Here is a 14,726-nt window from a genome sequence, read left to right on the forward strand (position 1 = left end):
AATTACCAGGCACTAGGCTGACTTGAATCGGAAATGTGTAAACTCGTGATCTTTCTTTAAGAAGAAGGAAAAAAAAGGTGCTATGTTTTTTTTACTGGAAAGTGCCCGAAACAATAACAAAACCACTCCCAAGAAGCAGAACTGTCTTGTGATCTGTGACCCCTGAAAGCTGGCTCCTGACAGGAAGTGGTCACTTTGGAGTGAAATGCTAGCCTGCATCAGGAGGTCCATTCCCAGCTAGAAAGCCTGGGGGAACCCTCAACAAACAAACAAGGACCAGAGCGTCCCCATGGAGGGCGAAGCCACCAGCCTGGGCTCCGCCCTCCCCGGGGGTGCTGGAGACAGGGGTGGGGGGTGGGCCCTCTCACCTTTGCAGTGGGCGTAGGGCATAGTGAGGGTATAATCCTCTGCCCGGTTCAGGAAGGTGAGCGTGGCCTTGCCGTCCAGCAGAGCTGACAGTGAGTTCCCTGCAGAGATGGGGGGTGGGACCAGTGAGTGGGCACAGACCTTCAGGACTGGGGGAGCCCACCCCCTGTGTCGTGTGTTCTGAGCTCCTTTCCAGCAGGTGCAGACGGTCCCCGCTCCCTCCAGCAGTGACTGTGGGCAGCTGGACCTCTCGGACTTCACCTGCGGAGCACTTCCTCTCGGAGACTCAGATTCTGGGAAAGCCCCACCCAGGGTGCCCAGGGCACGTCTCCCAGGAAGTGAATGTGCCACGGACACCGAGCAGCAGGTAGCCCAATCCCCTGCTCTGATTTTGAACATCCCTGAGGTGGGGGCATGGACGGACAGGCAAAGAGCGGACAGTCTGGAGGGATGGGAGCACAGGGGCAGGGACGGAAAGGGTGGGCCCAATCTGCACACCCTCTGCAGGCCGCTGGCACCTGTCCACCTGCGGATGTGATAGGCGAATAGAAGCAGATGCTTTCTGGGTGCCCACAGGGCCAGGCTCGAGGGCGGCACGGCCCGACACTGTGGCCATGGGAGTGTCCTACCCTGTGCTGACACAGTAGCCGATGGCCACGGTGGCAATGGAGTGCTTGTGATGTGTCCGGGCAACCAAGGAGCTGTGTTTCCAGTTTCACTTCATTTTGATCAATTTATAGGGAGATACTGCCCCAGACAGCTCAGCTCTAGAAGGTACCCGTGAGCGCGGGTTCTCGTCTGGGACCCTCACCGCATCCCCACAAGGGGTGCCCTCCCCACAGCTGAGGGGTGGAGGCCCGAGCATGGGCTCTGCCTGACTCCAGGGTCTGAGCCCTGCACCATCTGTGGGTCCCTGACCCAGAGACGCAGGGAGGGAGATAAACCCGGTCACCAAATCCCAGGTGCTGCCCCCGCCCCCCCTCCTCACCGTAAAACCGGGACTTGGCTGTGATGCTGCCACTAATGCAGAAGCCGTCCTTGCGGTTGCTGACGTGGAAGGCGGACACGGGTGGGTGGTGGGACACCTGCGGGCAGACAGGCACTGTGGAATGGCTCCTGGGAGGAGGGAGCCCGGCTTCCTGCCCCTGCCCCCTGCACCCACCCTGGCCCCAGGAGTGCTGTGGGGCTGTTCCCAGCTCTCCCTCCTGCTGTGCAGGGAAGTGGAGACAGAGTCATGGGCCTGGTTGTGGTCTGGGGTCCCCGAATCCCTGCAGAATGCCCTAGGGGAAGGGATGTGCAGCTCCCCACCCAAGGAAACACTTCTGCTGTCACGGTGCTGTGCTGTGTCTGCGCCTCCCAGGGGGAACCCCGATGGGTATATGGGGGGCCACCGAGAATGGGCACAGGGGTCAGACGGTCCAGCCTGGATGCGGCCAGGGCCTTGCCTGCTCAGCTATGTAGAAGGTGTGGCTGTTGGTCTGGGGGTGGAACCAGCAGCAGCGGAAGGTCTCCCCCAGGATGGGGTTGTAGGGCTTCTTAATCCCCTGCAAGCAATGAATGAAAAGCTCGTGTGAGGAGCTGGGTGGGCCACAGACCCCAGTGGGATGGGGAGTGGACCGAGGGACAACTTGGGGAACTGCCCACTGCCCATACCCCAGGTGCCCACAGGAGGGAGGTCTCTAGACAGGATGGCCTGGCAGGCCTGTGGCATGTGAGGATGCACCCCATGTCTGCTTTGGGGAGAACATGCTTTGCCCATGGTTTACATTCTGGGGGTGGGGGTGGGCTGCCTATGAGATGTCCTGCCCAGTTCTCGGCTCCGAGGGGGACCTGAGACCCTCACAAGGTCATGCCATCCCTGGACTCTGGACAGAACTGGTACACAACCTGTTCAAAGTCCCCAGTGGCTTCTACTGACCCTTTAATAAAATCCCAAACCCCACAGCCCTGCTCCCCTGCCCACCTCTGCTTTAGCCACTCTCACCACCTTCCTGCTCCCCAAAGGGCCCAAGTCTATCCCCACTGCAGGGAACAAGCCCCCCCTCAGGAGAGCCCTCCTTCCGGGCTCAAATGTGGTCCAGCTCAGGCCCCCTGACCTGGTCTGAAGCAGCCAGTGGCCCCTCACACCACCAGCTGGACTGTCACTTCCAGGTGTGTGCGTGTACACGCCTCCCCCTGCAGGCCGGGCTCCCTGAGCAGTCAGTGTGTGCAGATGCCCTTGAGGACACCTGCCGCTGCCCTTCTGAGCCATGTCTGCACTCAGGCCTGCTGAGCCTGGGTCCCCAGGTGCACATGGTGGAGAAGTGGAAGCAGGGTGATGCTTTTACACTCACGTCCTGCGGTCAGGGGACGGGGTGGGGCTGCAGGACCCTCCTGTCTCTACCACCTCAGCAGCCCTTAGTTCTGGGTTCTCAGGAAGGTTTCCATGACTCTGAGACACACCATGAAAACCACAGGTCCCAGGGGCCCCTGAAGATGCAGGGTGGAGAGCCCCTTTCCTGGCACCGTTGCGTGTGGGAGCTGTTTCTTCAAGGTGTGCAGGGCCCTTCAGGGAATAAGGACCGCCCTTGTGAGCCTGGCCTGGCTAGGGGGCCTCCCTAGGTGGAAGTCAGGGCCCTGCCCCCATCTCCGAGCACCTGGGGCCACGGTGGAGACCATCGGGACCCTTCAAGGCCATGTGGACTCTCTGCGGGGCAGGTAGCTACGGGCCGGGTGGTTGGCACCCGACCTCCCCTCTGGAGCCTCTCACCTTGGGTTTCTTGTAGAAGCCGGACAGGTACCACTGCAGGACAAGCTTGATGCGGCTGTAGGCGTCTCCCTCGAGGGCAGCCCTGTGACAGGCCGGGAGAACCTCACTCCAGGCCGGGATCCTCGGTCCATGCTCTTCCCTCCCACCGTCTGTCCACTGGGCTGGGAACAGGCCACTGGGGCCCCTCTAGAAAGGGAACCCCCACCCTCCCCCAGCCTCTCTGTGTGGGCTCCTGAGCCTACAGCTCTCTTTCTGGCCCCCACAGCCTGTAGGGTTCAGTTTGCAGGCACTAAAGCCATGGCCCTGAGCTCAGGACACTAGAAGGTGCTCGGGGCCGTCCCACACTCACCTGTGATGGCTGGGGCCTGGGCCTGACGTGCAGCTGCCCCTTCCTCCCTCTTGCCCCAGCTCCCTCGGGACTGGTTTTGGAGACCGGGCCCTCCAAGGGGCTGAGCCAGTGGAGACAGTGGACTGAGCTTAGCCCGGGGCCCCAGGGCCCCTCCTGGAGACATCCACGGGGGGAGAGGCAGGGGCTATGGGAGGCTGGGGTCTCTGGGGGTGCATGGATGCATGGGAGCACCCCCCCCCCCACTCACCTGGACAGCAGGTCGGCGTGGTAGTAGTAGTCAGAGAGCTTGTCCAGGAAGGACCGCGGCTCTAGGACGAACGTTGGCAGCACCACACGGGACAGGTCCATGCCCGGCCGCAGTTGCCTCAGCAAAACCCACATCAGACTCTTGTTCTCCTCGGACACCGTCTCTACCTGGGACGCCTGGCCCAGCTGCAGGGAGAGGGGCTGCGGTCAGGTCCCCAGCCCTGTGCTGCCCCAGGGATCCACAAAGTGTAGGTGGCAGGCCAGCCACGGCAGGCTCCGGCTGGAGGAGGTGTGCTTCCTCGGCCTGGCCCCTGGGGCCCAGCCACCCTGCCCCTCCCCGTCTGACTCTGGCCGTCCCCAGCCCGTGTCCCACCTTGGCCCAGAGGGGCACCTGCAGGCTCCCATCTGCCTCTGCTCCTTGCCAACCTGGCCGACCTGGGCGCTCCCTCGGTCTGTGCCACCACCCCGCCCATCCCGGCTGCTGAAACGCATCTGTGCATCGTGCCCAGCTCTGCGGCCGTGGCAGGATGCCCCTGGCAGCAGGTGCCACACGCACAGGGAGCCTCCCGCCCCTGCCCGCTGAATCTTCACGGCTGCCGGGTGACGCAGGTGATGCAGGGGCTCTGGGCCTGCGTCTCCCCTTAGAAAGGAGCACCCACTCGTTGATAAGTACCTTTCCTGATATGTCTGACCTTTATCACAGCTGCCTGCACATGCGTGGAGACAGACATGGGGCCTTGTCCCTCTGGGTCTGGGGCCCCACCTCCCACTCCCCGCCAACCAGCAAACCCCCAAGGCAGCAGAACCTTAGGGAGGGTCACAACAGCGTGGCCAGCTCCGTGGGGTCCTCACACGAAGGGGCCATACCGCGGGGACACTGGCCCTGGGGGAGTCCCAGCCAGCCTCGGGCAGAAGTCCAGCCCATCTTCCCTCGCTGGGGACCCTACCGGCTTCCTGCCATCGCTGCTCCCGCCTCAGGCCTGGCGCATAACTGGACTTGGCCGCCTACCCTCTGAGCCCCCACGGAGCCCCAAGCTGGATTCGGGCGCAGGAGGCAGGGAGTGTCCCATGCTGCCAGTGTGCCCCTTCCTTCTCCCAGGACTTATTCTTTGCAGTGGCCCCTGGGCACCAGCACTGTGGTTGCCCCTGCTTTCCAGAGGGGACAGGTGACTTGCCCAAGGTCACACAGCTGGTGGGATGTGAGCTCAGGGCTGTGTTTGGGGCCTCACGGCAGCCACCCCCAGGGAGCCAGGAGCCAGGTTGCCAGCAGCCCGTCCTGCATCAACATCCATCACCACCCTCCTGGGCCGCCTTACACAAGTTGCTTTGCCTCTCTGTGCTCTCACACTTGTCCTTGAGACCCCCTGCCAGGCCTCCCCAGGTTCCTCCTCGGAGCCGAGCCTTGTCTGTGCTCAGCCTCTGGAGAGTCCCTGGGGCTGCTCGCACTCTGCCCCGAGACCCTCACGTGCATCATCTCCCCCATTGTGGTCCTGTCCCTACTCCCAGCTACTACCTCACCAGTGCCATCCCAGCTGGACCGGAACCTGTCCGTCCACCTCCCATGTGTCCTGAACCCCAACTTGACCCTTGTCCGTGGCTCCCCGGGACCAAAGCACCCTTGTCTCCCTCCTGACAGCAGCTCTGCCCCAGGGACCAGGGGCTTCTACCTCCACCCCTTGGCATCCCAAAGGCCTCACCTGGACCCGGGGGGCCCCTGCCTAAACCCCCCAGTGGTTTCCCCAGCACCCTCAGCCGAGCCCTCGCCAGCCACCTGCTCTCTCGGGGTCGTGGATGTTTTGACCTTCTGCTCCCCAGCCCCTGGGGACAAGGGGCTGGCTAGGCACTGTGGCCTCTGCTTGCATCAGGGAGGTGGGTAAGGTGCAATGTGACACCCCGGCTCTCGGGGGGGGGCAGGTTCTCACCTCCCCAAACTCCTCGTGGACCTGCTCCACGTACGTGGTCCTCCTTGGCAGGCGGCCCTCCAGGGTCTCTGAGTGGGCACCCCCACTCTCGTTGGTCTTCCCGCTGTGGTCCTGGGTCTCATTATCTGACTCCTCAGCGTTCTCTCTCTCCGACTTGTCTGAGAACGCATCGTTCTCCAGGGAGGACCCGTTCAGCCTGGAAGGGAAGGTGGGCTGTGGGTCTGAGGTCTCAAAGGTGTGGCCCAGGACCCCGCCCCCCCCCCCACTCTGCTCCTGGGCAGTGGAGGAGGCCTGCCTCCTGATCTGAAGTTCAAGGGGGCCAGGCTCCGTGGTGCTGGGCCCCCAACCCCTTTCCACATACAAGGAGACCCCACGTGTCACTCTCAGTGATAGCCAGGGTCCTGGGGTCCCCAGCAGGCAGGAGACCCAGGCTTCTGGGAGGGGCCAGCCCTCGCCCGCCGCACCCCTGCTCACGGGCACAGGTCCTGGTCGTGGATGGCAGCCGAGGAGGGCAGTCCACAGAGCGAGGGGGGTGATGCGTCAGGTGAGGATCCAGGCTCCCCGTCTCGGCCCTGCTTGCACGTGCTGAGCCGCAGGAGGCTGGAGCAGCGCAGGGCCAGCTCCAGGGCGTCTAGCCAGCAGCGGCCTGTGGGGCAGCATGGGGTGAGCTCACTCCAAGCCCGGGAAGGCTCCCTCCTCTGCCAGGGACACCCCTGACCCTTCCCTACCCTCCTGGAGGTCCTGCCCAAAGTGGGCAACGCTGCCGTGTAGGAATGCGTGGGTGCGAGTGGCAAGGGCTTATGTGGGCAGGGACAGAGGCCTAGCCAGTGTGCCCCCATCACAGAGAGATGTGTGCCGGAGGAAAGTGCCCTTCAGAGGATGCTCACAACACTTCCTCAAGGTCACATGTCACTTAGCAAGAGCTCCACTTCCACCTGGACACCCGAGGCTTTTGCATAAGCAGTAGGTTTCAGGGGGCACAGGGGGCTCCCGTTGGCCTGCGGCACAGGCCAGGAGGGCAGGTGGCAGACTGGAGAGGGTGCTGCTGACCGTGGCAAGCAGACTGGCAGACCAGGACAGGAGGAGAGGGGGTGGATGTGGGGGCAGAGCCAGCCAAACCTCTTCAATCCCTGCTGCCTTCCTGGTGGAGGCTGCCAGTGGGTTACACCAGCACCACCTCCGTGGCCCGGGGGGTGTTAAGAGCTGTGGGGACACGTGTCCACCAAGGTGCCTCCCATGTCCTGCTGTGATTACTAGCGGTGGGCCTTCCACTCACAAGCATGTGCACATTACGTGTAATTCTGGGGGGCGTGGCTGGGGCCTGGCACGGGAGGCAAGGATTTGCAGGGTTGGTGGCCCTGGTTCTCAAGGGGACATCTGGGATCCCTACAGGGTTTCACTGCAGGCTTGACTGGAGCCTGAGGGGCCAGCCTGGGCTGTGCATTCCTGGGGGCAGCTGAGGAGGTGACCAGAGCAGTCCCCGCAGGACACAGCCAGGACGCCCAGCACCGCTAAGCGGGGCAGGCTTTGTGGTTGCCACAGAGGACTAGACTCCCTGATTGCTATGCATCCTTCGAAGCCATTCCAAGACTCCTCCTCGTCCTCCAGGAAGGCCACTCTGACCCCCACAGGGGCCGTGGTCGCCCTTCCTCTCTGCTCACAGCGCCCTCGCTCATCAGGAACCCGGCTCATGCTTCAGTCCTATCGGCCTCGTCTGATAGCTTCTTGCGCCCCCACAACCCCAGCCCCAGACTGTGGGCTCCCCAAGAGCCGGAGTGGGGAAGAGGCGTCCGGCCACCAGGAGGTGGCGTGGAACCAGTGGCTGGGCCACCAGCCGCACTGACCCGGAGCAGCCACCGGAGGGCGCTCCAAACAGGTGCGCTGCCCTGGGGAGTCTGCGGACTGGGATTCCCATCCAGGCCGGCAGGTTCGGCAGGTTCCGTCATACGTTAAATGAGGAAGATGACAGTGGAACCTACTGAGTCAGTGATGCCTGGTACGGGCTTCGCGCACAGTAGTTGCAATCCGGTGGCTTTAAATACGGTCATCGGATCGTCACAATGACTGGGGAGCCGGGCGCTGCTATTCGTGTTCTGTCTTGGGGAAACTGAGGCTCAGGGAGGGACTAGTAGTGGCAGGCCTGCGTGGCCCGAGCTCAGGCTTGTCTGGTGACATGTGCTGTCTCCTTCCTGGGTGGCAGTGGAAAGGCCCAGATAGGGACCATGTGCACCCGGTTTGTAATTCCACCGGGGCACCTGCTGCATGTGGGGTCACCAGGGAGACTGCAGGGCAGGCAGGGACTCACCGTCCGACTCAGAGGCGGCCCTGAAGATCAGATAGCTGCTGGGGAGTGGCTGCGTGATGGAGCCCACACTCTCACCCTTGGGGCCCTGGAAAGAGAGAGACAATTGGGTGTCACTCGGGGGGACACCCAGGGACACGGGCAATCACACAGTCCCACGCTGACACACACACTCGGCTTCAGGACCCCCAGGCGGGGTCAGGCACCCGGCAGCAAGACAGGAGTCACTGATGAGCTGGGGGCGCCACCCTTGGCTCTCTAGCTCTCGAGCTCTCTGATTTAGGGTGGCCAGAATCGGCACACGCAAATTTAGGACGCCCAGATGAATTCAAGTCTTGAGAAATAGTAAAAGTCTTTACAGTAGAAATATGTCCCATGTGATATTTGGGGCATCCTTATACAAAAACAAAAAACAAAAAACAAAAACCCTATTTGGTGTTTGTCTGAGATCCTAATATAACTGGCCATTCTGGATTCCACCTGGTAACCTGCCCCCCATTGGTCCTGGGCTGGGCAGCGTCCTGGCAAGGAGGTGGCTGGGTGAGGTCTGGGCTAGTTCCCCGGCCTCAGTCCATTGTGTCACAAGGCCAGGAGCCCCACTGCATACTCTACCTGGAGGGCCACACCTGAGCCCCAGCCACCCAGATATTGACCCCATGGCCCCCGGCTGCTGGGTAGTAATGGGCCCATCCGGAACGCTGAGATTGGCCATCTGGCCGCCCCTCAGTGTCTGTCCCTCACTGGTCCCCTGGGGCCTGGCCTCCTGAGCCCTGGGCATCCACCCCCACCCCCTCGCCCCCCATTACCTTCACGGCCCAGACAGACTGGTCCAGTGGGTGGAAGAGCTTGAAGCAGAAGCCATCCTTCTTGGACGGCCGCTCGATGAGCTCGCAGCAGTGCAGCAGGACGGTGCCCACCCACTGGCCCACCTTGGGGGTCTTGTAGATGAGCAGCACCCCCGGCTTCAGCACACACCACAGTTTGGTCCAGCTCTTCAGGGTTCCCCGGATCTACAGGGAGGGAGCCACTGTTGGGGAGGCCAGCACCCTGGGGGCACCCGGATGGCTTGTGGGGGCCAGGGGGGCAGTGGGCAGAGTTCTCTTCTGGCTTTCAGGAGGAGCTCCTAAATCATAGTGAATCCAGGCAAATGCACTGCAGCCAGGAGCAGATTTCCTGGTGAGGCTCGAGGCCGGGTTTGAGGCCCTCCCAGGGTCCCGGGGAGCCAGCAACGGGTGCAACTATTGTCAGCTCTGTGAACTCTGAAGCTTGTCATCGCTGTTCTCGTTCCAAATAAATATTTGCTTTTGTACCTCACTATTCATAATTTTGTAGGAGCGAGAAAAGGAGCCCACGTGGGCCTAGGTCCTGGGCAGATGACCGGGGGCTGGTGCACCTGTCCTGTTCGCCCTCTGACGCAAGCCCGGGATTTGGCAGCTTTCCCTCCACCACTGCTGGGGTAGACGCAAGCCCCCGGGGCTGAGAGCACCACAGGCCGCCTCCATGAGGCCTGAACACAGGCCTCTGACCCCAAGCCCAGAAGCCGTGCAGTGTCCCCCTCCCCTGTCCCCCTACAGGGCTCTGCAGGCACCCTGTGACCCCCCATCTGCAGGCCAGGTCCCCTCTCAGCTTGTGCAGCGTGTCTAGGAGGCCTGGAGCACTGCCTTTGCAGATTTAGGCAGGTGAAGATGAGGCCACATGGGGGTGGCGGGAGCCGCGACTCGATGACATCTGGACACAGACACGGGAGGGGCCGCGTGAGGCAGAGGCTGGAGTCATGAGGCCGCAGCCCAGGGACGCCCGGAGCCCCGGGAGCTGGAGGCGCAGGAGGGACCCTCCCCGGGGGCCTCCGGACAGAGCACGGCCCTGCCTGCTGCTGGGCCTCGGGCTCCGGCCTCCAGAATAGCAACAAACAGCCGACGGCCGGGACTCCGATGGGGGTGGCCAAGCGGGGACAACACACCTTCAGGCTGTCCGCCATGATGACCACGCTGGGGTCCGTCAGCGCGCTGAACAGCTGCCGCGTGGCTCGCTTCTTCTCCTGCCGGTAGTTCTCCTTCTGTACCTGCACCAGGGCAGCCACGGGCAGGTCAGGGGAGGGGCCACGAGCCGCAGCTCCCCCGCCGCCAGGGCCCCATGGTCCAGCCCTGGGGGGGGCGAGGACAGGGACAGGGAGACGAGAGGGAGGAACGAGGGCGTGGTGGCAGCTGGGGGCGGCCTGTCCCCCACCCGCTTCGGGAGGCTGGGGCGTGGGAACCTCACGGGCCCGTTCATCTGTCCCTTTCCGGGGCCCAAGCCCACCTTGAGAGCCTCCTTTTTGGTGACCTTGGCTGTTGGGGACACACATTCCTTGTCGGACCCATTGTACAGCCTGTACTCTGCCTGCAAGAGAGAGTCAGGGGCATCGGGGAGCGGTGCGGTTGGGGGCTGCAGAGGGCCAGGGGGCAGCTGGGTGGGCTGGGGGTCACAGAAAGGTGGTCCTGTCCCCCACTGCGCGACACCCTCTGCTCACTTCACTGGCAATCCCGGGGGCTGGGGACACAGAGATGGGGCCTCATGGTGGCCAAGGACAGGATGTGGATGAGAGCTCAGAGGTGCCCGGAAGCGTCCGCTCTAGCCATGGCCACGTGCCCAGTGTCTGGGCGGGGGCCACACGAGCAGTGGGGACTCCCATCCCCGGTGCCCTGGAAGCTGCTGAGCGCAGGGCCATTCCCCGGATGCTCTCCTGAGCCCACCCATGGCTGCAGGGGGGTGGGTGGGCCAGGGAGAGGGCTCAGCCTGCCAGGCCTCCTAGACACCCTGCACAGGCTGAGAGCAGTGGTCAGGGATCTGGGGCAGGAAGGGGCCGTGGTCCTTCAACAGATGGGGAAACTGAGGCCCTGAGGTAGGGTGAGGGTAGTCAGGAGAGAAAGCCAGGCCCAAAGGCTAGCGGCAGGGCAGAGCAAACCACAGTCCGCAGCCCGCCCTCCACCTGTTTCCGTTCAGCCTGTGAGCTCAGAACAGTTGCCCATTTTTAAGTGGTTGAAAAAAGTCAAAAGAATAATATTTTCTGAGACATGAAAATTATCTGATGCGTGGCTGTTTTCTCTCCGATGGTAGCACGAGAACTTGAGACGGAGCCAGGGCAGCCTCAGATACTCGCTCTCGGTTCTTTCCAGAGAGTTCACCTGCCCTGCTCTGCTCTTGGGCTGGGTGCCCGGGGCTCTCGCCACCACCGCCCTGAGCCCCTAGACCTGCGAGCAAGCCCCCCAGCCTGCCAGAGGGGCCGGCGGGACGGCAGGCAGCTGTTGGCGCCCAGAGGATCTGGGAGGTGAGGTGCTCTGCTTGCACGGGCTCACCTAATTCCCACGACAGCCCGCGGCACGGGCCCAGTTACTGTCCTGTTTGATGGACTAGGAAACTGAGGCCCAGAGAGGTAAAGTCACTTGCTGAGGCTGCGAGGCAGGAAGAGCCGTCCAGCAGGCTGGTCATCCCCACAGCACCGCATGCCAGGCCTGGCTTCAGGCGCTGGGGGTGGGAAGGAGAGTCAGACCAGCCACAAGTCACAGAGCTGCGAGAGCCAGGGGGTCATTCTCACTATCCACATCCTGCACAAGAGGAGATTGTGGCACAGAGAGGCTCAGAAACTGCCCAGGGTCACACAGCTCATGAGGGAGGGGTTGAGCTGGGATGGATCACAGAAGGGCAGGGGTGCCCTGGGAGCCGCTGAGTGCTGGACCGATGCCCGGGCACTCTCCTGAGCCTGCCGACGGCGGCCTCTGCTCTAGAAGCAGTCTCTGGGCTGAAGCAGAAGTGACGATGTGTGTGCTAGACATTGGCAGCAGGTGACCGGTCTCTGGGGGCTGGGGCTGACCCACAAAGATGCTCCCAGCGTCCTCCTGGGGAGCTGGGCCTTTGGTGCACGACGCCCCAGCCCCCTTCACACAGGCTGTTCCCCCAGCCCGGGATGCTCTTCCCTGCTGCTGGGAGGCCCCCGCTCCTTCCTCAGGCCCCACCGAGTCACTCCCCGGAAGGCTCTTCCTGCCCTGCTGGCCTCACACCCTGGCGGCATACACCTGCCCTTGGCCAGCCCAGCACCTTTTGCAACTGCAGCCCCATAGACAGTCCTGCTTGTTGTCTACAACTCCTGCTGGGGGCAATGAGACCCCAGCACGCATGGCAGCAGGGGCTCGGTACCTATGTTGAATGAATGAATGAATGAATGAATGAATGAATGAATGAATGAATGAATAAACGGGGGGACCTACCACCCAGCTCTCCTCCAGGTGTGGCTCCATGCAGCCATGCTTGTTTTAGGCAATAGAAGTGGGCTCGGGGCCTGAGGGTCCAGGGACCTGGGGGCAGTGGGCAGGATGGGGCATCTGTGCCCTGTACCCCCCTGTGCCGCAGCCCAGTAAGGCCACTCGGGCTCGGGTCACTGCAGCCCTGACTGCCAGCTCCTCTGCCCTTGTGGCCACCCCAGGACCCTGCCCAGGCACTATCCTGTCCCCAGGCCCTTCCTCACCCTCCTGCATGCTGCTGCACATCAAGGCACAGTGCAATCACACACAAGAAACCCGAGTCAGAGCGAGGACCTCCAGAGTCTGACCATAGACACGCAACCTGTGAAAGTTACCTAGAGAAGCCATTTAGAACAAGCTACAGGACAGGGGCCCAATGTGCAATGGCACATCCGACAAGAGTGTGATGTCTATCATATATAAAGAGCTCTTACAACCCAACAACAAAGACAAACAACACGATTCAAAGACAGGCAGAGGAACTGAACAGATATTTCTCCAAAGTTGTATGATAGTCAAGAAGCACACGAACAGATCATCAGTCATTAGGGACCCGCAAATCAGAACCACAGAGAGGCACCACCGCATACCCACTGGGACCACCACAACAGCAATGAAGGAAAACCCAGAACATCCAAGTGTGGTGGGGATGTGAGAAAGGGAAGCCCTGCCTCATTGCTGCTGGGCTCATAAACCTCAAATAGTTAGATACAGAATGCTTGAGAATTCCATGTGACCTCAGAACAACCATCTGGCCCCACAATCCTGCTTTTGGAGGCACCACGCAGAGCTGAATGCAGAGGCTCCAACATAGTCGCAGGAGCAGAACAAGGACAGTGCAAATGTCCACCAATGGATGAATGGACAGGCCCGGTATGGGCCGGGCACACATGGAATATTACTCAGCCCGAAACAGGAGTGAGCCTGTTACACGCTACACACCACTCCGTGGGTGAACCTCAGAACACGCGTAGAGCCAGACGCTAGACCAAAAGACCACACACCGTGGGATTCCATTTCTACGAGATGTGCAGAACTGGCAAATCCACAGAGACAGGAGGTGGAGTCGGGGCTGCTGAGCTGGTGAGGGGGAGCAGGGAGGCTCTGATGGGATTTTGGTCCGGGGCACAGAAATGTTCTGGAACTAGACAGAGGTGATGGTCGCACAGCACAGCGGCGGCAGTGAGTGCCAGTGAAGCGGGCACTTAAAACGGCGGGGTTTATGATATTTGAACTTCACTTCACAAAAAAGATAAGATCTCTTGTGGGCTCGTGTCTTTTCCCAAGGCTGCACCTCTCAGGGCAGCTCCAAGTTGCCCTTAGGAACCTGGGGGTGTAGGCACCTCACCCCCCGACCAGGCTCTGCCATGCTGCAGACTTCCTCTTTCTGTCTGGCCACCTCACCCGCCAGGACGTGGGCACCAGGAGGGCAGGACTCCGCTCTCTCCATGAGTCCCCCGTCACCGCACCCACGGCCGCACCTGCTCTCAGGAGCTGCTCAGACCTCATTATGGAATGGTTGGGATCCGACATTTGAACCAAGTCATGTGTTTCTGACTGTGTTTGTATGTTTTACTGGGTTGTAGAAGGTCACAATTATGTTTTTAGTGTTTTTATGCCATAAACTCATTTCTTGAAAAAATAAATAAGCCCAGTGCCACCCAGAGGGTTAATGGATTAACAAGATACAATCCATCCATACAACGGAATACTCGTCAGCCTGAAAAAGGCAGGACATCCTGACACCTGCTACAACACGGGTGGACCTGGAGGACGTGGTGCTGAGAGAAATAAGCCATGAAAGGACAAATACTGCGGTCCTCCTATGAGGACCTTAGAGGGTCAGTGTGTCCTGGGGACAGAGAGTGGATGGTGGTCACAGGGCCGGGGGAGGCACGGGGTCCGTGTCTCCTGGGGACAGTGAGTGGACAGTGATCACGGAGGGAAGGTCACACCTCTAAGATTTGCAGACAACAGAAGGACCCTGGGTCTTCCTCTTGCGGTATCTCCTGTCCCTGAATGCCACCCAGCAGCCCACACAGCTCTTCTCCAGGCCCCAGCCTCCCTGGCCTCCCCGGCTTCCTTGGCCTCTGTTCTCCAATAAACCAGCTAACAAGCACCATTTGTGACTCCGTCCTTGTCCCAGGCTCCCCGGATGCGGGGTTCAGAGCTGCTCCTCCAGGCACACGTGGGAGGGGGTGACAGGCCAGCTCGGTGCCATCTGCTAACCCCCATCCCCCCTGCCCACCCCCAGCTACTTCCTGTGGCCCCTGGGCAGACTCCCCGTCCTTGAGTCCTCCCCCCAGTCAGGCTCTTACCGGAGGTCCCTTTGTGGCAGAGCTGGGGGTCGGAGGTCCTTCATCCCTCGGCAGTGATGGGCCATTGGGCTCCATGTCCTTCCCTGCAAGAGTGACCAGAGTGAGGACCAGGGCTGGCCCCTCCGCTGGCTGCCCTGTGTGAGGCAGGGACGGGTAGGCACGGTCGCCTGGGCAGGACAGGAAGCCAGCTGAGAAAC

General features: G+C 61.6%; 1 protein-coding gene across 1 annotated transcript in view; it reads right to left on the reverse strand.

Moving 5' to 3' along the window:
- OSBPL5 (oxysterol binding protein like 5) overlaps positions 1–14,726 on the reverse strand; it is a 50,862-nt gene that overhangs the window by 7,099 nt on the left and 29,037 nt on the right. The window contains exons 3-14 of the mRNA XM_041722992.1: positions 14,530–14,612; positions 10,233–10,313; positions 9,895–9,996; positions 8,741–8,944; positions 7,938–8,022; positions 6,107–6,278; positions 5,633–5,828; positions 3,712–3,896; positions 3,116–3,197; positions 1,812–1,910; positions 1,355–1,451; positions 369–467 (exon numbers count right to left, since the gene is read on the reverse strand). Coding sequence (XP_041578926.1) covers positions 369–467; positions 1,355–1,451; positions 1,812–1,910; positions 3,116–3,197; positions 3,712–3,896; positions 5,633–5,828; positions 6,107–6,278; positions 7,938–8,022; positions 8,741–8,944; positions 9,895–9,996; positions 10,233–10,313; positions 14,530–14,612 — 1,485 coding nt within the window. The remainder of the gene's footprint in view (positions 1–368; positions 468–1,354; positions 1,452–1,811; positions 1,911–3,115; positions 3,198–3,711; positions 3,897–5,632; positions 5,829–6,106; positions 6,279–7,937; positions 8,023–8,740; positions 8,945–9,894; positions 9,997–10,232; positions 10,314–14,529; positions 14,613–14,726) is intronic.

This window comes from Vulpes lagopus, chromosome 11 (genome assembly GCF_018345385.1).
Source record: "Vulpes lagopus strain Blue_001 chromosome 11, ASM1834538v1, whole genome shotgun sequence".
Classification (NCBI taxonomy): Eukaryota; Metazoa; Chordata; class Mammalia; order Carnivora; family Canidae; genus Vulpes; species Vulpes lagopus.